This window comes from Carassius auratus, chromosome 4 (assembly GCF_003368295.1).
Source record: "Carassius auratus strain Wakin chromosome 4, ASM336829v1, whole genome shotgun sequence".
Lineage (NCBI taxonomy): Eukaryota > Metazoa > Chordata > Actinopteri > Cypriniformes > Cyprinidae > Carassius > Carassius auratus.
Window position 1 is genome coordinate 17961472 of NC_039246.1, and position 22884 is coordinate 17984355.

The 22884-nt window shown below is 35.7% G+C and overlaps 3 protein-coding genes across 4 annotated transcripts; 2 read left to right on the forward strand and 1 right to left on the reverse strand.

Annotated features, from left to right (window-relative positions):
- The first annotated feature begins 1500 nt into the window (after positions 1-1500).
- On the forward strand, positions 1501-14480 carry LOC113061473 (inter-alpha-trypsin inhibitor heavy chain H2). The gene is made up of 20 exons (XM_026230610.1): positions 1501-1695; positions 1821-1862; positions 2470-2508; positions 2835-3007; positions 3083-3187; positions 4042-4204; positions 4280-4516; positions 5573-5689; positions 6168-6336; positions 7513-7638; positions 7743-7924; positions 8981-9166; positions 9249-9388; positions 10907-11085; positions 11430-11570; positions 12363-12476; positions 12562-12760; positions 13634-13806; positions 13914-14025; positions 14120-14480. The coding sequence occupies exons 1-20, from the start codon at positions 1606-1608 to the stop codon at positions 14265-14267; spliced, it is 2835 nt and encodes a 944-aa protein (XP_026086395.1). The 5' UTR covers positions 1501-1605; the 3' UTR covers positions 14268-14480.
- kin (Kin17 DNA and RNA binding protein) lies at positions 14368-17607 on the reverse strand. The gene is made up of 11 exons (XM_026230624.1): positions 17361-17607; positions 16767-16861; positions 16631-16674; positions 16402-16524; positions 16036-16220; positions 15864-15958; positions 15667-15784; positions 15435-15554; positions 15257-15356; positions 15076-15176; positions 14368-14764 (listed from the first exon to the last, which is right to left on the reverse strand). The coding sequence occupies exons 1-11, from the start codon at positions 17472-17474 to the stop codon at positions 14702-14704; spliced, it is 1158 nt and encodes a 385-aa protein (XP_026086409.1). The 5' UTR covers positions 17475-17607; the 3' UTR covers positions 14368-14701.
- Positions 17608-17622: 15 nt separating this feature from the next.
- On the forward strand, positions 17623-22048 carry atp5f1c (ATP synthase F1 subunit gamma). 2 transcript variants are annotated; one of them, XM_026230636.1, is made up of 9 exons: positions 17623-17745; positions 18159-18193; positions 18394-18525; positions 18639-18843; positions 18967-19110; positions 19198-19262; positions 19924-20079; positions 20193-20289; positions 21833-22048. In XM_026230636.1, the coding sequence occupies exons 1-9, from the start codon at positions 17705-17707 to the stop codon at positions 21834-21836; spliced, it is 879 nt and encodes a 292-aa protein (XP_026086421.1). In that variant the 5' UTR covers positions 17623-17704; the 3' UTR covers positions 21837-22048. The 2 variants fall into 2 exon arrangements, with proteins under 2 accessions (XP_026086421.1, XP_026086430.1); XM_026230645.1 differs by lacking the exon at positions 21833-22048 and having other exon boundaries at positions 20193-20293.
- The last annotated feature ends 836 nt before the right edge of the window (positions 22049-22884 follow it).

The window sequence follows — 22884 nt, forward strand, 5'->3', positions numbered from 1 at the left end:
TTTTACCAACAAATGTTCTCTTTTTAAGATAGAGTAGGATTTAGTGCTGAGTAGGTTTAGTAACTCAGAATATTAGGGTATAGGTTATAAGCTTGCATATTTGAATGAATGTCCTATGTTAATTATATCATACTTCCATCAACTTCATTGGCAGTGTTCAAATTCAAGTATTTGGTGCTGCTGTTGGCAGAACTTGCAGTAGTTGTGAATTGTAGCCTACCCTTGTAGGCCCCCTGTCGGAGCTCCAGCGCAACAACTTCTGAGCAACCCACAATTCAAGAGTCATTCAATAAGCAAACGTTCTTTATAACGTTCTTCAGATTATTAAAAAAAAAATTTAAACTCAGAATTTCACGCCAACTTAATTTTCTAACGTGAATTTTCTGTCTTTTCTGCCATGTACAGGACTGACGGATGATTGCGAATAAGGTACAGGATCCTGTCTGACTGGACATCTGCACATCTGAGGCGAGTAAGATCTCCAGTGCCACAGTAACAGATAGTGATTCTGCCTTATTTAGAAAATCGTCCGTCCGTTTTTTTATTTTTTTTAGAGACCCTTTACAAGATCAAATAAATATAAACCTAGAATCAAATGTGTTACACATTTAAAATTATTACATCAAATATATATGACAATGACAAATAAGCAAAGTGTAGACACATGGATTCACTCATGGTCATCCAGATAATGATATAATATCCTAAACAGAAACAAATGCAGTCTATTTTTTATTTCTGTCTTTTTTTTTTCTTTTTTCTTCCTGAAAATTGAAAAACATGATGAATAACGATCTAGTAGAAAATAACCAGAACGTTTTCCTTTTTTTTCTTCTTTTTTTACAGTGTGTAGGAACCAGAATAAAAGAGAATAAATAACCTTGTGTTCAGAACAACCACAGACATGCCCTTATTTTCTGGTGATTGGGCAATATTCTGGGTAATATTAACAAATTAACCATTCAATTGACCTATATGGCTTTGATAAATATTTTATATAACAAATTTTTGTGGTCACTCTCACAAAAAAAAAGAAAAAAAATTCTATCATCATCAAAAAAGAAAAAAAAGAAAACAATGAAGCCTACGTTTTTAAGACTATATGTGTTGATTAATTAATTCGATTTGAACGTGCACAGATTCTCATTGTATCGCCATTGCTATTATAAAATACTAAATTTAATCCTCTTTTCAATTATTCAGTTACTCAATTATTACTATTTTTTCTTTTATTAACACAAATGCAACTTTTTCATTTGTAAATAAAGAAACAAAAAACAAAACAAAACAAAAAATATGTGGTAGAGAAAATGTGCTTGATGTTAATGAAAATAATGTGAATGACCGTAATAACAATGTTGCTCTGAAAACATTTGAAACAAAGAGTGTGATATGTGTCATTCCTTTCCGGGATTGTGTTTGTTCATCTGCTGCTCAGGTTTCAAAGGTTCGTTTCTCTGTTTTTTTTTTTTTTTTTTTTTTTGGTTAAGCGGAGCACAACAAATATTGACGAGGCTCAGAGGCTGATCATTCAGCCTCAGTCACTGTGTGTGTTTACTGTGCTCGCCGTTTTGTGGTTTCTCGAGTGGATTTTTTTCTGGTTCCATGAAGACCCCAGCTCTTCTGTGCTTCCTGCTCTTTTCTCAGAGCTGGGCTTTCGAGTTTATCATCGATGGGGAGTGGGAAAGTGAAACAGTAAGAGTGAAAAAGAAAAGCAAGATTAAAAGAGGCAAATTTATGTGCATGCGTGTTGATGTCAGTATACTGAATGTGTATCTAAATTGAAAGCTTTATTGTGTGTGTGTATCTTATTTTGTTAGTCAGGTCCTTTGGATCAGTACCACCAATCTGGGAGATACAGGGTAAGCTTAAAAATGAAATTATATGTGGCATTTTAAACAGAAATAGCCTGAAATTACTTCAGAATTTGTGTGTTATAAAAAGAGTTAATGTACTTTATTTTTTTCCCAAGATGTTGATCAGTTTGAAATGTTTTAATGTGATGATAGTGTCACTGAGGCCTTCATTGATTTTCATTGATCAAAGAGTCAGGTGTAAGTCCACCAGTCCATGCGGTTGTGTCAGACTTACTTTAACTGAATATTTCAAATTAATATATTGAGTCTGATTTAGTTTTAAAGTGATGTGCAGAATTTTTTGCCAATAAATTACAATTTACATAATTTAAAAAGGATATTATAATACTGATATAAATATTTATATTTGCACGTGGTTACAAAAAAACAAAACGAAACAAAAAATATGCTCATACTCATACTGTATGCAATTTAATAGGACTTCCTGAGGGGGACAATTCATATTTCTTTGTTGATCATTTGTTGGGGAAGGTACCTGGACATTTATAATTCAGACCTTTCTTTCTTTTGTAAAACAAAACAGTGTAAACACATCATTTTTTAAAACTTCTGAATTGAACTAATCATTTTTTTCTTCTATTTTCGTGTGTAGAGGAACGTTTTGACCAATGGAGAAGAAGAGGATTTTGAGGTAATTGTGGTCTTGTTGTTGCACTTTAATCTTATCTACTAATCGACTGGCTTGTTTAAAGGTTATTGACATTCCCTCTGCCGCTGTTCTCTTTCTGCTAGAGACATTTTCCCCAAATGCCGAAAGATTCAGTTTTGCATGTTTGATGTTTGCTACTTTCACTCAAGCCAAAAAATGCCAGAAAATATTGCATTTCAAACTAGAAAAGGACGTTTCTCAGGACACACTTTATGTCTTTATGTGCTATAAGGTAAACAGATGGTTTCTGTGGTCTTAATGGTAATAGTTTGATTGATGTATTGGGTTTTGGTTATTTGTGTACACAGGCGATTCAAGGCAATGACATCACAATCAAGAGCTATAAGGTGGAGAGCAGAATCACGTTGCGGTTCGCTCACACCATAGTCAAGAGCTCTGTGGTCAACTCAGGCCCAAACGCCCAGAGCATCGGCTTCAACGTGCAGATCCCCAAACGGGCCTTCATCAACAACTTCACCATGTGAGAGCATTAACACAGACACAAATACACACAAAAACACATCAGTTCCCTGTGTGACCGATGGCTGCTTATCAGGAATGTCAACGGGATCCAATTCGTCGGCTCAGTAAAGGAGAAAACAGTGGCACGAAACCTTTACGCTCTGGCAAGAGCTCGTGGGAAAGCAGCTGGCATTGTCAGGTATGGCTTTTAATCCATTAATTCATACTTTATTTTTTACACTATATACTACATATTATAATATGCAAATATACGTTCAGTATTTATTGTATATTTGGTTTTATATTTCTATATTGAAGATTTGTATATTTAATTAATTATTTCAAAATACACTGAACAAAATTATAAACGCAACACTTTTGTCTTTGCCCCCATTTATGAGCTGAAGTCAAAGATTCTCTCAGAGATTGTTCACAAATCTGTCTAAATCTGTGTTGGTGAGCACTTCTCCTTTGCCGATATAATCCATCCCCCCACAGGTGTGGCATGTCAAGATGATGATTAGACAGCATGATTATTGCACAGGTGTGCACAATTAAAGGCCACTCTAATATTGTGTTTTATCACACAGCACAATTTACACTTATTATTATTATTATTTTTTTTTAAGTATCTTCTGCTTATCAAGGCTGCATTTATTTGATTTAAAATATTATAAATTTTATTAATTAATATTAATATTAAAAATATTATGAATTTCCATCAGCCAATACTCCTGTCTTCAGTGTCACATGATCCTTTAGAAATCATTGTAATATGCTGATTTATTATCGTTGTTGGAAACAGTTCTGCTGCTTAACGTTTTTAATAAAAATAGAGCATTAAGACTAAAATTGTTACCAAAGATTTGTGACCCTGGACCACAAAACCAGTCATAAGTGTTAATCTTTATTTTTTTTTTTTTTTTTGAGAGTTATAGATCATCTAAAAGCTGTTTAAATAAGTTAGGATAGGACATTTATGACTAGTTTTGTGGTTCAGGGTCACAGTTCTGTTTTGTTTAAACGCTGTTCTTGTTTAAACTTTTAACTCAGGACTAACTCTCAAGCAATGGAGATGTTTAAGACGGAGGTGCATGTTCCTCCAGGCAACAAAGTGGAGTTTGAGCTGCACTATCAGGAAATGATGCAGAGGAAGCTGGGCGTCTACCAGCACACGCTACACTTACAACCTGGACGTCTGGTTCCTCAGCTGCAGGTCAGTTTCACACACCGCACAGAAATATACACGAGTTGTGTTTCATGTGTTTTGTTGATGGTTGTATCTCTCCAGGTGGATGTGTATATATTTGAGCCCAAAGGTATCAAGTTTGTCACGGCCTCTAACACACTGGGGCAGCGACTTGCAGATTTGGCCAAAATCACCCACACAAAAGAAAAAGCCCACATTGTGTTCAAACCAACCCTACAGCAGCAGCGCAAGTGTGAAAACTGCACAGAAAGTGCGGTGAATGGTGTGTTCACTGTGAAATATGATGTGGAGAGAGAGAGCAATGCTGGAGAACTTCAGGTACGGATGCACATTCACTGTTAATAGTTGACATACAAAATCCCTATCAGGTGTAAGTCCATTTTACCCAGTGCTGGGTGATATCTGGGTTAAAAACAACCCAGTGCTGGGTAAAATATGGACAAACCCTGCGATTGGGTTATTTTGACCCAGCGTCAGAAGGTGGAGTTAAACATTTAACCCAACTGTTGGTTGAAAACAACCCATTTGCTGGGTTTGACATATTTATTTGACATTTATTTATCATGTATTTAACCCAGCATCTAAAAAATGCATTTTAATATCAGATATAGATACATTAAATAAAGACTGGTCACAGCACTTGCATATTTTTGCTTTTTTGTTGATTCTGATTGCTTCTAATGTCCTTGTAAGTCACTTAAAATAAATTAAATAAAAGCATCTGCTAAATGACTAAATGTAAATTCAGGGTTATTGTAGTAAAATTATAAATAAAACGTAAAAAATTATCTTTACTTGAAATAAAAGAAACACTAACTAGACTAAAGGCAACAATTCTTACTTACTTATTTCACTGTATAAATAAACGAAACAGATTTATATATATATAGGGAATTATGGAAAATTTTAATGAATGCAAAATATTATATATATATATATATATATATATATATATATATATATATATATATATATATATATATATATATATATATATATTCACAATAATACTGAAATATATATATATTCACAATAATACTGAAATAACACTGATCTATTCCATTTTTTTATTAGTTTTTATCCTGAAAAAAGGATATCTTCTATTTTATTTAATTCAAATTAATACAATTTTATTATATATTATATATTTGCACCTGCCTTAGTTTAAAAAATTTGGTTGCAAAAAACTGCAAACCTTATACAAAATAATTGTACAATCAACCAGCTCATACTGCATAAAATTTAATTAGACCTCCTGAAGATGACCATTAACTTTATATAATAATATACTCTATTGTACGTACAGTATGCTTTCATGCTTTTTACTTCATTCCCTGCCATTATTCAAAATGCACTGTATTTTCTATCTCTCAGGTGTCTGACGGTCATTTCGTTCAGTTTTTTGCTCCATCTGATCTATCTCCTCTCTCCAAGAACATTGTTTTTGTCATCGATGTGAGTGGCAGCATGTGGGGGCTGAAAATGAAACAGGTATGGTCCATGGATGAGTGTAACCTCATGTCTTCTCCTATCATCATGTGCTTTTTGTTGAATCCAATGTGTGATGATGATCCATTACATAAAAAGTCTAAACATAGATGCGCCTTCTTATGGAACAATGGAGAACTGCGTTTTTAATGTTAGTGTTGCCACCATGTGGTCATAAAATAAATTGTAGGTGATCATGAAATCAGTTTACTTTCTTAAAACCCGTTTCAAGTCTTATTATACACTATTAATCATTCATTTTGTTAAGAACTTTTGCTAAAATATCTGAATTTGACATTTCCCTCTCTTTCAGTTAGCAAGCTAACAGCTTAGCTTATTCCAGCTAGTTACATACAAAAAGCTCATTTGGTTATCTTGATAAACGCTACGCAGATATTTTGACTAGTGAATGCATTTATAATGTTATTTTAAATCTTGAGAAACGCACAAGAGCTACCTAACAGCCTGTTTTGTTTTGAAGACAGTGGAGGCGATGAAGTCTATTCTGGACGATCTGTCGATGGACGACTATTTCAGCATCGTAGATTTCAATCACAACGTCCGTTGCTGGAGTGAAGATCTGGTCCAAGCTTCCTCCATCCAGGTGGATGAAGCTAAAAAGTACGTCCAAAGCATCAGGCCCAATGGAGGTGAGAGACACTTTCTGTAAAAAAAACAATATATATATATATAGAGAGAGAGAGAGAGAGAGAGAGAGAGAGAGAGAGAGAGAGAAAGAGAGAAAGAAAGAGAGAGAGGTGCATAAAAAAAGAATATTGTGAACAATTTTGTTAAAAGAAGTTAAACTTTAACATATTCTAGATTCATTACATGTAAAATAAAACATTTGATATTTTATTTTAATACACTTTAAAATGTAATTTATTCCTGTGAAGCAAAGCTGAATTTTCAGTGTCTTTCAGCAATGAATGTCACATGATCCTTCAGAAATCATTCTGATGTGCCGATGTATTATCAATGTTGGAAACTATCATGATTCTATCATGAATAAAAAAAGTTCAAAAGAACAGCATTTATTTAAAAAAGGAATATTTTCTGACAGACGTACACTCTTAAAATTAAAGGTGCTTAAAAGGATCTTCACAGCGATGCAACAGAAGAACCATTTTTGGTTACACAAAGAACCGTTCAGATTTGTATAATCTGAAGAACCATTTTTTTTTTTTGGCGCAAAGAACCTTTTGTAAAAAATAAGATACTTCATATGTTTTCTTTATGGAACTATTAAGACAAAAAAGGTTCTTCTATGGCATCATGAAGCAGCTTTATTTTTAAGAGTGTAGTCTTTACTCTGATCACTTTTAGTATTACTTTCTTTCAAAAAACTAGTATTAGTTCTTTCAAACTTCTGAATGGTTGTGTATATCGTTAGATATGTATTGTAAATAGCCTAAATGCTGTTCTGTGTTCTAAAATGTTTTTTTAACATTCATTTTATTAATGGAAAAAGAATCACAGGTTCCAAAAAATATTAAGCAGTAACACGACTGTTTCCAACACTGATAATAAATCAGCAAATCAGGATGATTTCTGAAGGATCATGAGACACTGAAGACTGGAGGAATGATGCTGAAAATCCAGCTTTGCCATCACAGGAATTAATTCTATTTGAAAGTATATTAAAATAGAAAACCATTATTTCCAATCGCAATAATAATTAATTATATTCATGTTTTTTTCAGTTTTTTTAACCAAACAAATGCATCTTAAAACATCTTTAAAAACAAACAAACCTGAAAAATCTTATCTTACTGATCCCATACTTTTAAACAGCAGTTTGTCATTGACCCTGTGTTTAACGCCAGGCACCAATATCAACGAGGCTTTACTGAGAGCAGTGCAGATGCTGGTTAGAGCCACCAATCAGGGACTGGTCGACCCTCGTTCTGTGTCTATGATCATTCTGGTGTCTGATGGAGACCCCACAGTGGGTAAGATTTATTCATGTTTATATTATGCAGCAGAATATCTGTATGTCCTGAGGTTTCTTCTGGTCCTCAGTGATCTACTGTTTCTCTTTTCATGTCTTGTATAGGAGAAATAAAGCTGAGCACTATTCAGAAGAACATGAAGCGTGTGATGAGGGAGCAGTTTTCTCTGTTCTCTCTCGGTATTGGCTTTGACGTAGACTTTGATTTCCTGGAGAGAATGTCCATGGACAACAGAGGCATCGCTCAGAGGATTTATGCCAATCATGATGCAGCAGAACAGTTAAAGGTTTAATACAGTGTCACAATACATGCTATCTCTTCCAAACAAAGACAAGCGACAGGACCTTTTTGATAATCACCCGTTTTATTTTATTTTCATTTTTTTCTTGCTAACCCCTCTTAAAGTGAAATGTTATTGGCTAAAAATTATGCTCATCCTCTAAAAAATATCAAATATATTACAGTTGTCTATTATTGAGACAACTTAAGTTTAAATTATTGATATATAATATAATATATATATAAAAAATATATATTTATACAGTTATAGAAAAATATTAATCAGGATATTTTAAAGAATATATATTCAAATTCATTACATATTTCAAAATATATAGCAATTCATGTTTAATTAAAATTTTACTGTGTAAGAAACAATATTACAAATAAATTAAAATGTACATTTATATCAAAAATAAATCTTAAATATTACAAAAATATATTAATCAGGATATTTTAAAGAATATATATTCAAATTCATTACATATTTCAAAATATATAGCAATTTGTGTTTAATTACAATTTATTTATGTAAGAAGTAATATTACAAATAAATTAAAATGAACATATATCAAAAATAAATATTAAATATAAAAAAATATTAATCAGGATATATATATTCTTTAAAATATTCTGATTTTATATTCAAATTTATTAAATATGTCAAAAATATATTGCAATTCATGTTTAATTATCCTTTTAACTTTACTTGTTAACTTTGACAGCTGTAAAAAATACATTTGGTAAAAATCTGTTACATTTATCACAAAAACAAATATTTAATTGAACAAAAATGAAAGTTTTTCAGTAGAGAGCAAAGTCAGAAAAAAAGATGTGAATTTCTATATGAACTGAAACTTTTCTCATCAAATTCTTCCAAGTCCAAATAATCTGAGCTGTGCTATCCAGACAAATTTCTATATCCCTATTCACACTCAGTATGTCAGCAATTGTCTCGTTTGAGTCTATTATTGTTTTTCCACATCTGAGATGAATTGGATGTGAATGTGAATGAAACACAGCTCTTTTGAGCTTTTAAAGACTCAGTTTCTTCTCTCTCCAGACGTTCTACAGTCAGGTCTCCTCTCCTCTCCTGAGATCCATCACCATTCATTTTCCTGATAAAGCTGTGAATAGCGTGACTCAGAATCGTTTTGACAAGTTCTTCAGTGGTTCTGAGCTGATAGTGGCTGGAAAACTCCAGCCATCAGACCTCACAACACTGCAAAGCTTCACCACCGCTTCTGCTGTGAGCCCCTGCACACCTTTGTCTCTCTTCAGATTTGAGAATTTAGTTTCTATGTTTAACAATAGTTGGTTTGCTTTTCTAGGCCAACATGGACCTGAACATTCAGACAGAGGCAGATATTCAGGAGTTGGACTCTGTGCTCGGCACACATCAACATTCCTTCTCTGGCTTTGCTCGGCAGATGTGGGCCTACATTACTGTCAATCAGCTACTGGCCGAACGGTGAGAGGAAAAAAACAAAAAAACAACAACCTTCACTTCAGGAGCAGTTCTGATAGATTTGAGGCCAAATGCGCTAATATTGCTAATTGCTAGAATTGCTACTAATTGATCAAATAAACTTTAATTTAAATGTATTTAAAATGTCCTTCTGATGAAAACGGCCAGAAAATTGCTTGTTTTGAAAGTCATTGTCGTCTGTTCAAATTAACGAACAATATGTTTTTTATGTAATGTAGTGCAGTAATATTGTGAAGTAAAGTGAAAAGTAGAGATACCCCATTTTTGAACATAGACGTGAATGTTCACTATCCAAACTTAAATTGTTACTGTAGAATTTATGGATGTGTTGGAATACAAACCTAAGGTCGGACTCTTTTTAAAGAAGACAATCAGCAGATTATCGCAGAAGTAAATTTATTTAAAATATGAAAGTATCAAGAAGAGTTTTAAAAGTATCAAGAAGAGTTTTAAAAGTTGAAATCTACTATGAAGAAAATGCACGGTAATGTTTTTGTATTTTATATAAAATCAGTGTTTTGCTAAATATCAAAAATTGCTATAAAACTAAAGCCTTGTGTCTAAATAAGTTATGTTCCAAATTTGAAGTTGATGTATAAAAAAAATTGAAGCTCCTGTGAGAAGTTATTAGGGCGTCTAAATGTCTAAAATTCTCCTTTCACAAAATATGAAATCCTGAGACCCAGACCTTTGCAAAGATACGTATTTTGTCACGATTATAAAATGTTTTGATTGTAAAATACCATAATACATTTAGTAATAAGACACTTGACACCGCCCACTAAGGGGGAGGAGACTGACAAAAGATTTGAAAGTACCATTTCAATGGTCATGTAATATCCGACTTAAAAATGGTTTTCATAGGATGAATTTTGAGGTTGTACCCTTCAAATGATATATAATTTATGATGATTACTAAAATATGTAATAGGGATAAAAAGACCACGATAAAAAAATCCTCAAGCATTCCACAGATGGGACAGTGACACAGTAACAAAGTAATTTCATTATAATACTTCAGTTATAATACTTCATTACTGACCATCACTGCTCGTGAATGTTAATTATGATTTGCTACCTGATTTGTTAAAAGACAGATGTTGGTAAAAATGCCCTGGTACTGTGGCAAATGAAATTTAATTCCAAATAGAAGATAATATCCCAAAACGTGGCGTGTACAAACTGTGATATCTCTAAAAGTAGGCAGGGCAGATTTTGTAATGTAATCTAAAACTAAGTTTCAACTTAATAGTAAACTTACTTATTTAAAAAAATTAATAAATTGTATTTGCCGAATTTGCCATGATATATTTATTTTCAATTGTCAGTCCATTTAATATGAATCATTCTGTATTTTTTCTTCTATATGTACTATGTTTGCCAAGTCTCACTTTGAATTATTTGCTGGTTTCAAAAGTAATACAAAGTAAGCACAACATACATCAAAAATGAGACTAAACTTCCCTTTAATCGTACCTCTGTGGGTTTCCTCTCATGTAGCTCTCTAGCTACGACTTCATCTAAGAAGCGTAGTATCACCCAGAGGATCGTGGCCCTGGCTTTAGAGCATCAGTTTGTGACGCCTTTCACTGCCATGCTGGTGGAGGGTCACGACCAGGGGAGGGCAGAACGACTGATCGCAGACTCGCCCAGAGACTCCAAACATGGCTGCTGCTCAGGTACCAAATCCAAGCCCTTATCAATATTGCCAAAGGATTTATTATAGGGATAGTTTAACCAAAATGAAAATGTACTCACCCCTCGCTTGTTCTAAACATGAGTTTTATAGAATGCTGGGAACCAAACAGTTGATGGCTGCTTTTGACTTCCATAGTATTATTATTATTCTTTTCATTCTTTGGAAATAAATGGATGTTTGAATCAAAAAATGATGACAGAATTTTCATTTTTAGCTAAATTTCCTTTTAAACAAAGTATGGAAAATAATTGTTGTTCTAGTTATCTATTTATTATTAAAAGGATTATATATATATATAAAAATTTCTCTCTCTCTCTGACTTAGCCACTGCTCCCTTATCTGGACCACCACAAGTGCAACAGGTGGTCTTTTCAAATCCTCCATGGCTTCTACCTACAGTTGCTCCAAATCCCAATGAAGCAACCGGAAATCAAGACAGTTTCATTCCTGGACACATCACTGGTGGTAATGTGGCACAGTCAAACATTAACTAGGGTGTTTTTTAGGTGTTTTTTTTTCAGTAGTGCTGTCAAATGAATAATCGCGATTTATCGCATTCAAAATAAAAGTTTTGTTTACATAAATTATGTCGGTGTACTGTGTATAATTATTTTAGTAAATACATATATTTCTTAAATAGGTACATGGATGTGTTTGTATTTATATATAAATAATAAATATACACAGTATACATTTTTATACAGTATACAAACTTTGTATACAGTATACAAAGTTACTTTTTCAAATAATACATTTCAGTTACTTTGTTTTCCAATTTATTCACTGAGAGCTTTCTTGTCTCTATGTTGAGAGAAATCGGGAGTAAGTGGAGAGTGCGCTGTGTAAATACAATGATTGTGACAGTTATAGACTACATGTGAACGTGCATTTACCCATCTCACTTACCCAAAAACAGATTCAGTATTCCACAAAATTAATAAAACAGCAAGTTCAAAATATGACGCACACCTGCAATAATTATGTCAAATAACACAGATTTCCTTTATGTATTTAATCCCATTTATGTCTTTGCTGCCGACCTTCAATGCTCTAATTTTTGGTGTGAAAGAGTTTTTACATTTGCCAAAAACAAATTTTCCTCACATGCTAAGCCAGAAATGTCCACTTCAGTATTCGTTTTTCAGATATGATTTACCTAGTGCGTTTTTGGTTCACTTAAAAGCTTAAGGAATACTGCTCTACCACTGCTACATATTCCTATTGTGAATCTTTCTCATCCTTTTGATTTCATTGCAGTGGACAGTGATCCCCACTTCATCATTCACTTACCCAAAAGCAACATGGACATCTGCTTCAACATTGACTCCAAACCAGGACACATCCTCAACCTGATTTCAGATCCTGGAACTGGTAACTTTACGTTTTTTTTATCACTATAAAAAACTAAAGTCCTTTAATTATTTCATATTCCATATGTGTTTTTTTTTCTGTCCAGGAGTTACAGTCAACGGTCAGTTGGTTGGGTCTAAAAAGATGAAGAACAACAAAATCCAAACATATTTCAGCACCATCTCCATATACTCTAAAACAGACAGTGTGCAGGTTATAGTAGGAACTGACAGAATCGACCTGATGGAAGTAAAGAACAATCACTCCTTCTCCTGGGGAGCCACAGTTGAGCTCGCACTTAACAGGTATCTAAAAACAAACTTACTACAACAAAAACACCATAAATATAGGAATCTTCTTCTTCTTCTTGCTTTATGGTGGATCGCAGACTTATCAGTGCATTACCCCCACCTATCTCTCAAGAAGACCATTGACACTCCTAATGGAGATTGTAGATAAATGTCAATGGTCCACTTGAGAGATAGGTTACGGTGTCCATTTCTGCAGACTTAGGGGCCGTTCACATATCACGCCTAAAAACGCGTGGAAAACGCTAGGCGCACCGCCTTTGCTTTTTTTCCAAAGCGCTCGGGCAGTTGCGCCCCTGAGGCGTTTGCCTTTGCCTTAGCAACCATGACGTGCTCTCTCCATGAAGACTCGGAAATTTCAGCAAAGGATAAATGGATTTGCAGCTGTAAAAATCGCTTTCAGTAGCTCTGCTACTAAATTTATTTCAAAATGGCTATCTATATACAACTATGCGCTTGCGGCATTCTGAAAAGTTTAGATGTTTTTAACTCGATGCGAGCGCGTTGCGACCTTGTCACTTCCATTATAAACGCGCATACCACGCGCCTACATTGGAAATAACGAATTTGAGCGCACAAAAGATGTGATATGTGAACGGCCCCTTAGAAATAGTGCTTATTTTGCACTTTTATTTTTAACGTTATATTTTTCCTATTTCCTATTTTAACGATGTCTTCACAACCTTTCCGGGTCTTGAACGTGTCAGTTACACTGCTGTCTATGCAGGATCTGAAAGCTCTCGGATTTCATCAAAAATATCTTAATTTGTGTTCTGAATGTGAACGACAAGTATCATGGGTTTGGAATGACATGACAGTTGTAATTAATGACAGAACTATCCCTCTAAATGCAAAACTCTTGCTTATCAGGATGAGGGTCACCATAGTGAAAGAGCAACATGTAACTGTGACGATTGACGGGAAGATTTCAGTGATGGTGCTTTTGCATCGGGTGTGGAAGAAGCATCCTGTGCAGGTGGACTTCCTGGGCATTTACATGTCCAACGACAACGAATACTCCACACAGGTTCATGGTCTCATTGGTAAGTTACTTACCGTGATATTTAAATGTATGAAACAGTGTAAACACATCATTCATCACCCCAACAAGGGTCTTGTTCTCAAAAATGGATTTTGCATCTCATAACAGGTCAGTTTGCACAGGAGCCAAAAGTGAAGGTGTACGGCGTGCATGAGGGAGCAGATCCAAAGAAGAAAGAGGCCACAATGGAAGTGAAAGGCAACAAACTATCGGTCACCAGGTATGTCACATACAAATCTCTTTTTACATAGTTTTTATGTCAGACTACTTATATTTTCCCCTTTAAAATTTGCCAATATCTGTATATCAATCAGGGGCTGGCAGAAGGATTACAGACGTGACAAGAAACGTGGTTCAGATGTCTACTGCTGGTTCATCCATAACAGTGGGAAGGGCTTCATTGATGGCAGCTACACCAGCTATATCCTGCCTCAGCTGGACAGCTTCCTGACCCCCATCTGAGAGCATGAGTCTGGCAGCTAGCTTAGGACACTTGCTAAGAGATTGGTAGAAATCTGTTGTTTTTTTATACAAGCAATGAGAAGCAACGAAAACCGAAGCATGCCATTTGAAAAAAGGTTTTTAATACTACAAGAAAATATATACAAAACATAGGAAAACAGTGATGCACATCAATCAACTGAAATTACTCAATTAAAGCCAATCAGAAACGAATTCCTGTATTATAAAATCTGACTTGAGGTTTTGCAGCGAGACATTTAATTGAAAATTTGCTTAGGGAAATATTTTAAAATCATATGCAACTGTTTTCAATGACAACAGAGATAACAATGGACAAAAAAACCACAATAAAAACCATTGGTCATTTTGTTCCAATATGTAAATCGGGTCATTTAAGAGTCTTTATTATGCACTCTGAAATAGAAGATCGAACATCAGGCCAATTTGGAGAAGTCCTCATATGCAATCCCCTCCACTGTCTTTCCTTTCATCCGACCCTAAACCAAGACAAAAAAAGAAATGCTTGAGATAATGGCTCTCGATCCTGGAGAACAGTTGTGCTGCAGTGGATAACACTAAACATTTTGATTCTTTGAATAGAAACTTCCAATCAAATTTTGGTTTATAAATGTATTTACCCACTTCTGATCAATTGAAGGTATCTTTGCTGCATTAAATGATTCGTTTCTAACTACATCAGTATATAGATGACTTATAGAATTGACTAGAAGCTACAACTTCATTAGGTGCAATGAATTAGAGCCAGTATTTTAATAGTGTGAAGCGACAGTTTTCCGAATGAACTTACCGAGTCTAACGTGAGCGTAGCAGAGAATTTGTGTTCATTTATGCCTTCCAGGATAGCCTCGGTGTCTTTATATTGACCATTCACAATCAAAACCCGCTTACCTGTGACAGAACGAGAGATTAGATTGAGAATTTACTTTTTCTTCTTAATTTAGTCTTCCACTTAAAGTAACATGTAATACCAGGAGCCGGAATGACGGTCTCCAAATGACTCTGGTCCAGTTTGAGCTTGTCTCCAGAGTCGACCATCTTCACCACAGCGGTGTATTTATTCTGCACTTCCTGTAAAATGGCACACAACATCACTGTAGGAAACATCGAATCCCTGTGCGTGTGCTGTAATGACAGAACTGCAGTTACCCGGATGACTGCTTTCTTCTTGTAATACTTCTCTCCCAGTCTCTTAGTGATCACTTTCACCACAATGTTTGCTTGTATCCAGTTATCCGATCTCACAGATTTCTTCTTCTGTTCCTCCATCTGGAAGACACATGAAGGGAAAGCTCTGGTTGAATCCTAGCTGCGTGTATTTCATGAATACCGACGTTACAAAAAAAGTAGCTTAAAAGAAAAACATTAATGAAGAACATGCCTCTATTATCTCATCCAGAGCCGATTTCTTTTTCTTGTCCTTCGAGTCTCTGCTGTGGGAAGGCTCTTTCCTTTTTGCAGAGGCTGCAGCTTTAAGGGCACTAGGACCCAAAGTGGTGCTATAGAAATAAAACCAGATCGTTATTATCGCCCAAACTACAGCCATGTTGCTTTATGAGACTTTTAGACTTGTTATACCTTGTTTTAGAAGGTCCTGCTAAAGCAATGTCCAAATTAAAAGCCACTTTCTCGTCTTCATTCATTCGCTTCAGTTCTGTGAACACCGGTTCTTCCTGTAGATACATGGACAGTTAAAATTTGAGTGAGATAAAATGCAAAAAAAATAAAAAATTGCAGGATGCAAACACACCTCTGGCTCCTTGCCCTCTTGGCCGCGGCGAACTTGTTCTTCGATGAATTTGGCGCTGCGTTCTTCATCGTCCAGGTCCTGTTTCTTCTTCCTCTCTAGCTCTTCCTGTCTACGGATGGTCTCCGGATCACGATCAATGTACTGGACGTACCAGCCTTTCGGAGTCTCATCCACTTTGCAATAACCTGTATATACAATATAAATGAAACACCTACACTACGGTCGTCAAGAATGCATTTATCTTTGTGTTTGAAAATCCTAAAAAAAAAAAAAAAATTATAATTCCTACTGACCTCAGATTTTGAATGGTATTGTATGTTGTGCATATCTGGGGTTTTAGTTCAATAAAATGTATAGGATGCTTGCCTTCTCTCCCAAGCCATTTGGTGAAGTCGGTGAGCGTCTCCCACTGAGTAGAGTTCATGTGAACGTGTTCCCGATGACTGATGTACTCATTATACACGATGTTATTGTGAACTCGTTTAGTCCCTGCAAAAACAAACACAGATTATATATTAGCCTACAATAATAAAGCTATTTCACTAAATAAATTCATATAATACTGATTAATGACTTAAAAACATCTGTGGCTTACCAAAACGCCTTCGGAGCAGCTCTAAGAAGTCACTTTTGAACTCCCTATAAAATCAGAATTTAGAATCACATTTGATCTCAAAGACAGCTGGATCAATGGACGGATGTGGATCAGCAGTGTGTGTGTGTTGACTTACTCAGAGAAGTAGTTCAGGAACTGGTAGGGGTTCTCTGAAGCTAACAGCAGCTGTCTCTGATGAGACTCAGACATGCAGTGACACTTAAAGCCATTCTGCAATCAAGAGAGATCATGTTTGCTGACAATACTGGCAAAGTCTGGTTTTGAAACACAACCTATATTGCTCAAAATCATGTCCGGATGTTGCCCCAAAATGGTGTCTGACTAGGTTTGGACACAAATAAGACAATGATACCCAACAAAGTCATTGCTTATAAAGCACAACCATGCTGACTACACAGAGAGGTCACTTGTTTTTAAGAGGTTATCATTTAATCATTTAGCATGTTACAAGACAAATATTACATATTATAACCAACCATGAAATCTAGAAAGGCAGCAAAAGTTTTTTAACATGGTCTAAGACATCCAATAATGCTGATTATGTATAGAGGCAATGTCACGAAATGCTGAAAAATAAAAAAATATATATTCATAGGAAAATTAACACTAAGACTAAGTATTCATAACTTAAATTAGATGATAAAAAATTCAATTTATACATACAATTACGTGTTTATGAAGAATATAAGAGACATGTTGACAAACTTACTTCATCTCTACACTGTTTCTGACACATCTGACAATACCAGCGCAGTTTCTGAAGACCTTTGGCTTTAATTCTGTTCCCGATCGCTTTAGGACTTAGAAAATCAGCTTTCCCCATTTTAATCAGTCAAAAATATTCAGATTTAATGAAAAATAATAACAGTCTGAGTGTCTCGACACTTCCGACTCTTTCTTGCGTGGTGACGCGAATCCCTCGCTTTGCTAACACGCGTGATTCGTCACCTATCCTTGTGTACCTCTACTATCGCGAGATTATGACGAGACCGTCTAACTGCGTTTTATTTGCGCGTGCGCAGACCGGCTGCTCTGACCTTCATTGACGTGAATATGTTCGCCAGGACCAGCGCCGCGGTGTTCCTCCCACAATGGTAGGAATTAATTGATTAGTTGAATACATAATGTTCTGGAAATATGCATTTAATGTGCGTCTCTATGTAATGAAACTAAATTGTGACAGTTGGTCAATGAAACGCGGATGCGCTGGAACAAGGACGCGGTGAACTTTAGGCCGCAGTGTCCTTAAGAAGCGTACGACAGCGCGCGACTTGACTTTTCCGTGTTTATTATAACTATTTAATATCAATACACTGCTGACTCCACATATTTGATCAAATTGTGTCCCTAAGTGTCCAATGTCATACATAGAAGTATGGGTTTTTCGGGCTATGCATTACTTACAGTGTAACTCTAGTTGCTGTCATATTTATTAATGCATCATTGACGTGGGAGATATTGTATTTATTTGTGGATGAGCTTAATTTCTATAACCCGTCTCTTGCAGTGGGCAGGTCAGGAACATGGCTACCTTGAAGGACAGTAAGTGAAGATTCCTTTTGCTGACATTAATATCTTTACAAATGCAGTTTTTGTTAATATTTATATCTTGCTAATATTTCCTTTGCGGTGATGCTGTTATACCTAACAGACAATTCTCTGACCTGTGTGTCCATTGTTCTCTCTCTCTCTCTCTCTCTCTCTCTCTTTCACTCTCTCACTCTCTCACTCACACACACCAGTCACCCTTCGTTTGAAGTCCATCAAGAACATCCAGAAGATCACCAAATCCATGAAGATGGTGGCAGCAGCGAAGTATGCCAGAGCTGAGAGATCCCTGAAGCCCGCCCGGGTCTATGGCACCGGTGCTATGGGTATGCAGGATATTATTATTAAAAAATGCACTTTATATTGCACCGATATCCATTTAAAACATGTTGTGATAATATGGTGATGTGATTTATTTTTTCTTCATGTCTTTGTTTAGCACTCTATGAGAAGACTGAGCTCAAGGCTCCAGAAGACAAGAACAAGCACTTGATCATCGGTGTGTCGTCTGACCGTGGTCTCTGCGGTGCCATCCACAGCAGCGTGGCCAAAGCCATGAAGAGCGAGATCGCCAAGCTCTCAGGTGCCGGGAAAGAGGTCATGGTTGTCAACGTGGGGGACAAACTCAGAGGCCTGCTGTACAGGTAGTTTTCTTTTCCTCCCTTTTTCATTTATTTGAAGTTTGTAGATGTATCGCAGCAGTTTCAAATACAGCTTTTTGCGATGTTCTTTGCTTGAACTCTTCCTCTGCTTCTGTGAATCGTCAGGACCCATGGCAAACACATCCTGATCAACTGTAAGGAGGTGGGCCGCAAGCCTCCCACTTTCAATGATGCTTCCCTTATTGCCACAGAGCTACTGGACTCTGGCTACGAGTTCGACCAGGGAACGATTGTATACAACAGATTCAGGTTCGACACATAATGCACATAGTTTGATACTAAAAATAGAGCCTCATTTTTTTTATTGCTTTTGATGCTGGTTTGTGTCCTCTTTAGGTCTGTGATTTCATATAAGACGGATGAGAAACCTCTGTTTTCCACTGACACTGTTGCAAGCTCAGGTAGTGTTTCATTGTTGGGCTGGATACCCTTTATGACACGTATAAAAACAACATAATTGGACTACAGCTGAAGCCACATTAAACATGTCTGAGAGTCCCAACATGTTTGTGAGCAGGAGTAAATCTAGGGATTCATGAGGTGTTGTTCCGTTGCTTCTCAAAAAAGATTATTATTTTTGTTAAATAGTTTTATTTGAGTTTGGAATTCAATTTTTCATTGGGCATCCTCACTTCCCCTATCATTTTTAGATCTAGATCACCTGTGCCATCATCTAACGCTTACTTTATGTAATCTATGCATGAAATGATGCATAGTAAATAATGCATCATCAATATTCTTTTTTTTTTTCATACTGTATATTATAAGCTGCATATATAGCTGCAGTTGTAAAAAAGTTCACTTGTAGCCTTTAATTATTGTAATTGAAAAATAGGAAACATTTCCTAGGCATCCTCTCAGGACAGTCATATTATAATAATAATAATAAATGTAACAAGGTGTACACACACCCACACACATATAAAATGTCAGTTTTTATTAGTACATCCTTATTTCATTCTAGTTGTTGTTGGGGCTTCCTTTGGCTATATTGACTGGGTTTTAAGATGTGATCCAGTGACAGCGGAACAGAATCGATCATTTGTCATGTGTTTTGTTCAGAAAACATGAGCATCTATGATGACATCGATGCTGATGTGCTGAGGAACTATCAGGAGTTTGCTCTGGTCAACATCATCTTCATGGGGCTGAAGGAGTCCACCACCAGTGAGCAGAGCGCCAGGATGACCGCTATGGACAACGCCAGCAAGAACGCTTGTGAGTCATTTTAGATGTAGTCTTGCTTTCAGTTTCAGAACACTCTGATGGCTAGTTTCCTGTGATCATTACTAATGTTGTCACTCATACTTGAATTTTGTCCTTTCTATCAGCTGATATTATTGACAAGCTGACCCTGACCTTCAACCGAACCCGCCAGGCCGTCATCACTAAGGAGCTCATTGAGATCATTTCTGGAGCCGCTGCTCTGTAAGATGTTTTTCCTCTTTCTTTGCCCATCTCTTACCCTCATTATAACCCATGCATGCCACCTGTCTTCCTCATTCATTCATTCATTCATTATTTGTATTGGGTTATGGTTTTCTAGTGCCCTGTTCTGCTACATCCATAGCATGTTTTTATTTCTTTTAGTTTTCTTAACTCATCTGTTTTTTGTGTTGTTTTTACACCACTGATTTACTAACTCACATTAATCCAATTTCCACTTTTCCCTCACTGACCTTCCATAATATGCATGCATTTACCGTTCACAGAGACTGAAGCGTGACTGAGGTAACATCCTGCAGCTGACTGTAGAATATATTGTGTGCTTATAGAGAATAGCATTGAAAATGCTTTTTTTGTATTCTTGCTGTCTTTATAATGTGTTTTGTTGCATGTGGTGGGTTCTTTTATTGGGTTTGGTCAAAACAGAGAAGTTAATTTCCATAGGTCAATGGTAAAAGCTGCATGAGTTTTCAAGAGCGTATTTTTTTGGTAGAGTGTGACACACTGACTTTTAGGCCTGAAACATACTCTATATGCGTATATGCTTCAGTCATATAGAATGTTTCTGGCCTTGAACTTGACTACTATATGTTCACACCAACACAAGCGTTTGTTGCAACTAGGGCTGCACGATTATGACATCATAACTGCTGATTATCCACTTGAAATTGTGATTGCAATTATTAATTACGATTATCACAATTACATTGAATGATGTTTATACCATTGTTTTATTTTTATATGAAAATAAAAACGCTGAAAACAATCTAACTGAAAAACTTCTAACCCTTTTCTATAGTATTAAGCCTCAAATGTCAATTATACATTGGATTGGTTCTTTAAATTATATATTTATTAAAATAAGAATGGTATTATAATGTTATACTTAAACTAAAATGAAAACACAAATAAAACGAAGAAAGAAAATGCATCTTAAGGGTGCAGAATAACCTAAGTGGACGATTAATTGCCGCTTTGAACGATTATGTAATTGTGGCATCCATAATTGTAACCGCAATTAGAAATTCAATTAATTGTGCAGCCCTAGTTGCAACAATTCACATGCAATCTGCCTGTTCAGACCAGTGCTGAAAAAAAAAATGGCAGAAAGGCTGGATGAAATTGCAATTTCACTCTTTGCCAGTAGGTGGAGCTTGTTAAACAGCAGAAATACAGCAGTAAACAAGGATGGCTGTGTGAACCTTTACACAACTTCCTCCACTGTTTATTTTGTTAGCTCTACCATGTTGTAGTCTTATGTGATCACGTGTGTGTGTGCATATGACCAAAACTGCAAATCTTATTGGTTGAAGTCTTGTAGTGCATTTAAGAAAATTAATAAATAAGAGCACCTCTGTAAAAACTATCTTTGCTTTGACGGCATGCAGATGTTCATGTCAAACAGCTGTGCGTTCAAATATGATTTTTTTTTTTTTTTTTTTTAGTTAGTGAACTAGTCAACACTAGTGTGAACAAGCCTTTAAGTGTTAAGAATATACTAAATCTATTTCTTTTCTCATTCCAGATAAAGAGGAGCCCTGTAATCTTTCAGTGTGGTTCTGGCGGACATACTCTCCAGTTCAGTCACCTGGTGTAGAACTCACAAATATATATGTGATTTTGTTTGTACAATTATCAGAGAAAATAAACCTCTTACAGAGAAACGCCTTCCATTTGAGTTCTAGTGTATGTCCTAATCAGCTTTGATGTCCTCTTAAAAAAATAAATAAGTTTCCCGTCTCGTGCTTGTTTTTCCATTGAAATGAAAGCTTGTGAACTCTTCTTTGAAGCCGTGGGCTTGGCTACGCTCAGAGGTTATCAATACACAGAGCATTTGAAATGAAGACGTCTGCCAAAACAGAAGACGAGGTCAATACTTATAATAAACTCTCTCTGGCGTTTACGGATTTTGCTTCAAACAGTATTAAGTTACTTTGAACTGATTACTGATAAACCCAATTGACTTAACGGCATCCTTATTGTTCCTTCTTATAATTGCCAATCAAAACAAGTTTAGCCTCCTTGTTATCCATTTGAAACTCAAGCCCGGCCAGCCACCACAGTATCAGATTAAACGATCGCGCTGCGGTGTTGGGTGTCTGGATCCATGAAAGGGTGAATTTGGGGGTCACTGATTGTAGAAGAGGGTCTGATCTATTAAAGTAATGGACAAGTAGAAAGTTTGACCATATGGGTCACTCATGTATTATTTAATCAGCAGCCACTGGAGCTCAGATTGTGATGGTTATCATCTGAGAACCGATGCACATCACCATACCCAACCGTTGTTGTTTTTTTTTTTCTGAAAATGTTTTCGAGTCATCCGAGTTCAGTATACATTAGAAATTGTTTAAAATATAAGAAAACTAGTAAGTGTTTCAGTGCACAATTGACAATCAGGCAATAGAAAATAGTTTCATTTGTTGCATTCCATCTTTACTGTACTAGTAAAATAAGTATATGATCTGACTTTGAAATGATTTTTTAGCAACAAATTGAAAATTGCTGTCAGAAATATCTTTTCAGCTTTAATTCAATCATAAAAGTTTCATTAAACGTTCCACAGAGGGGAAACCG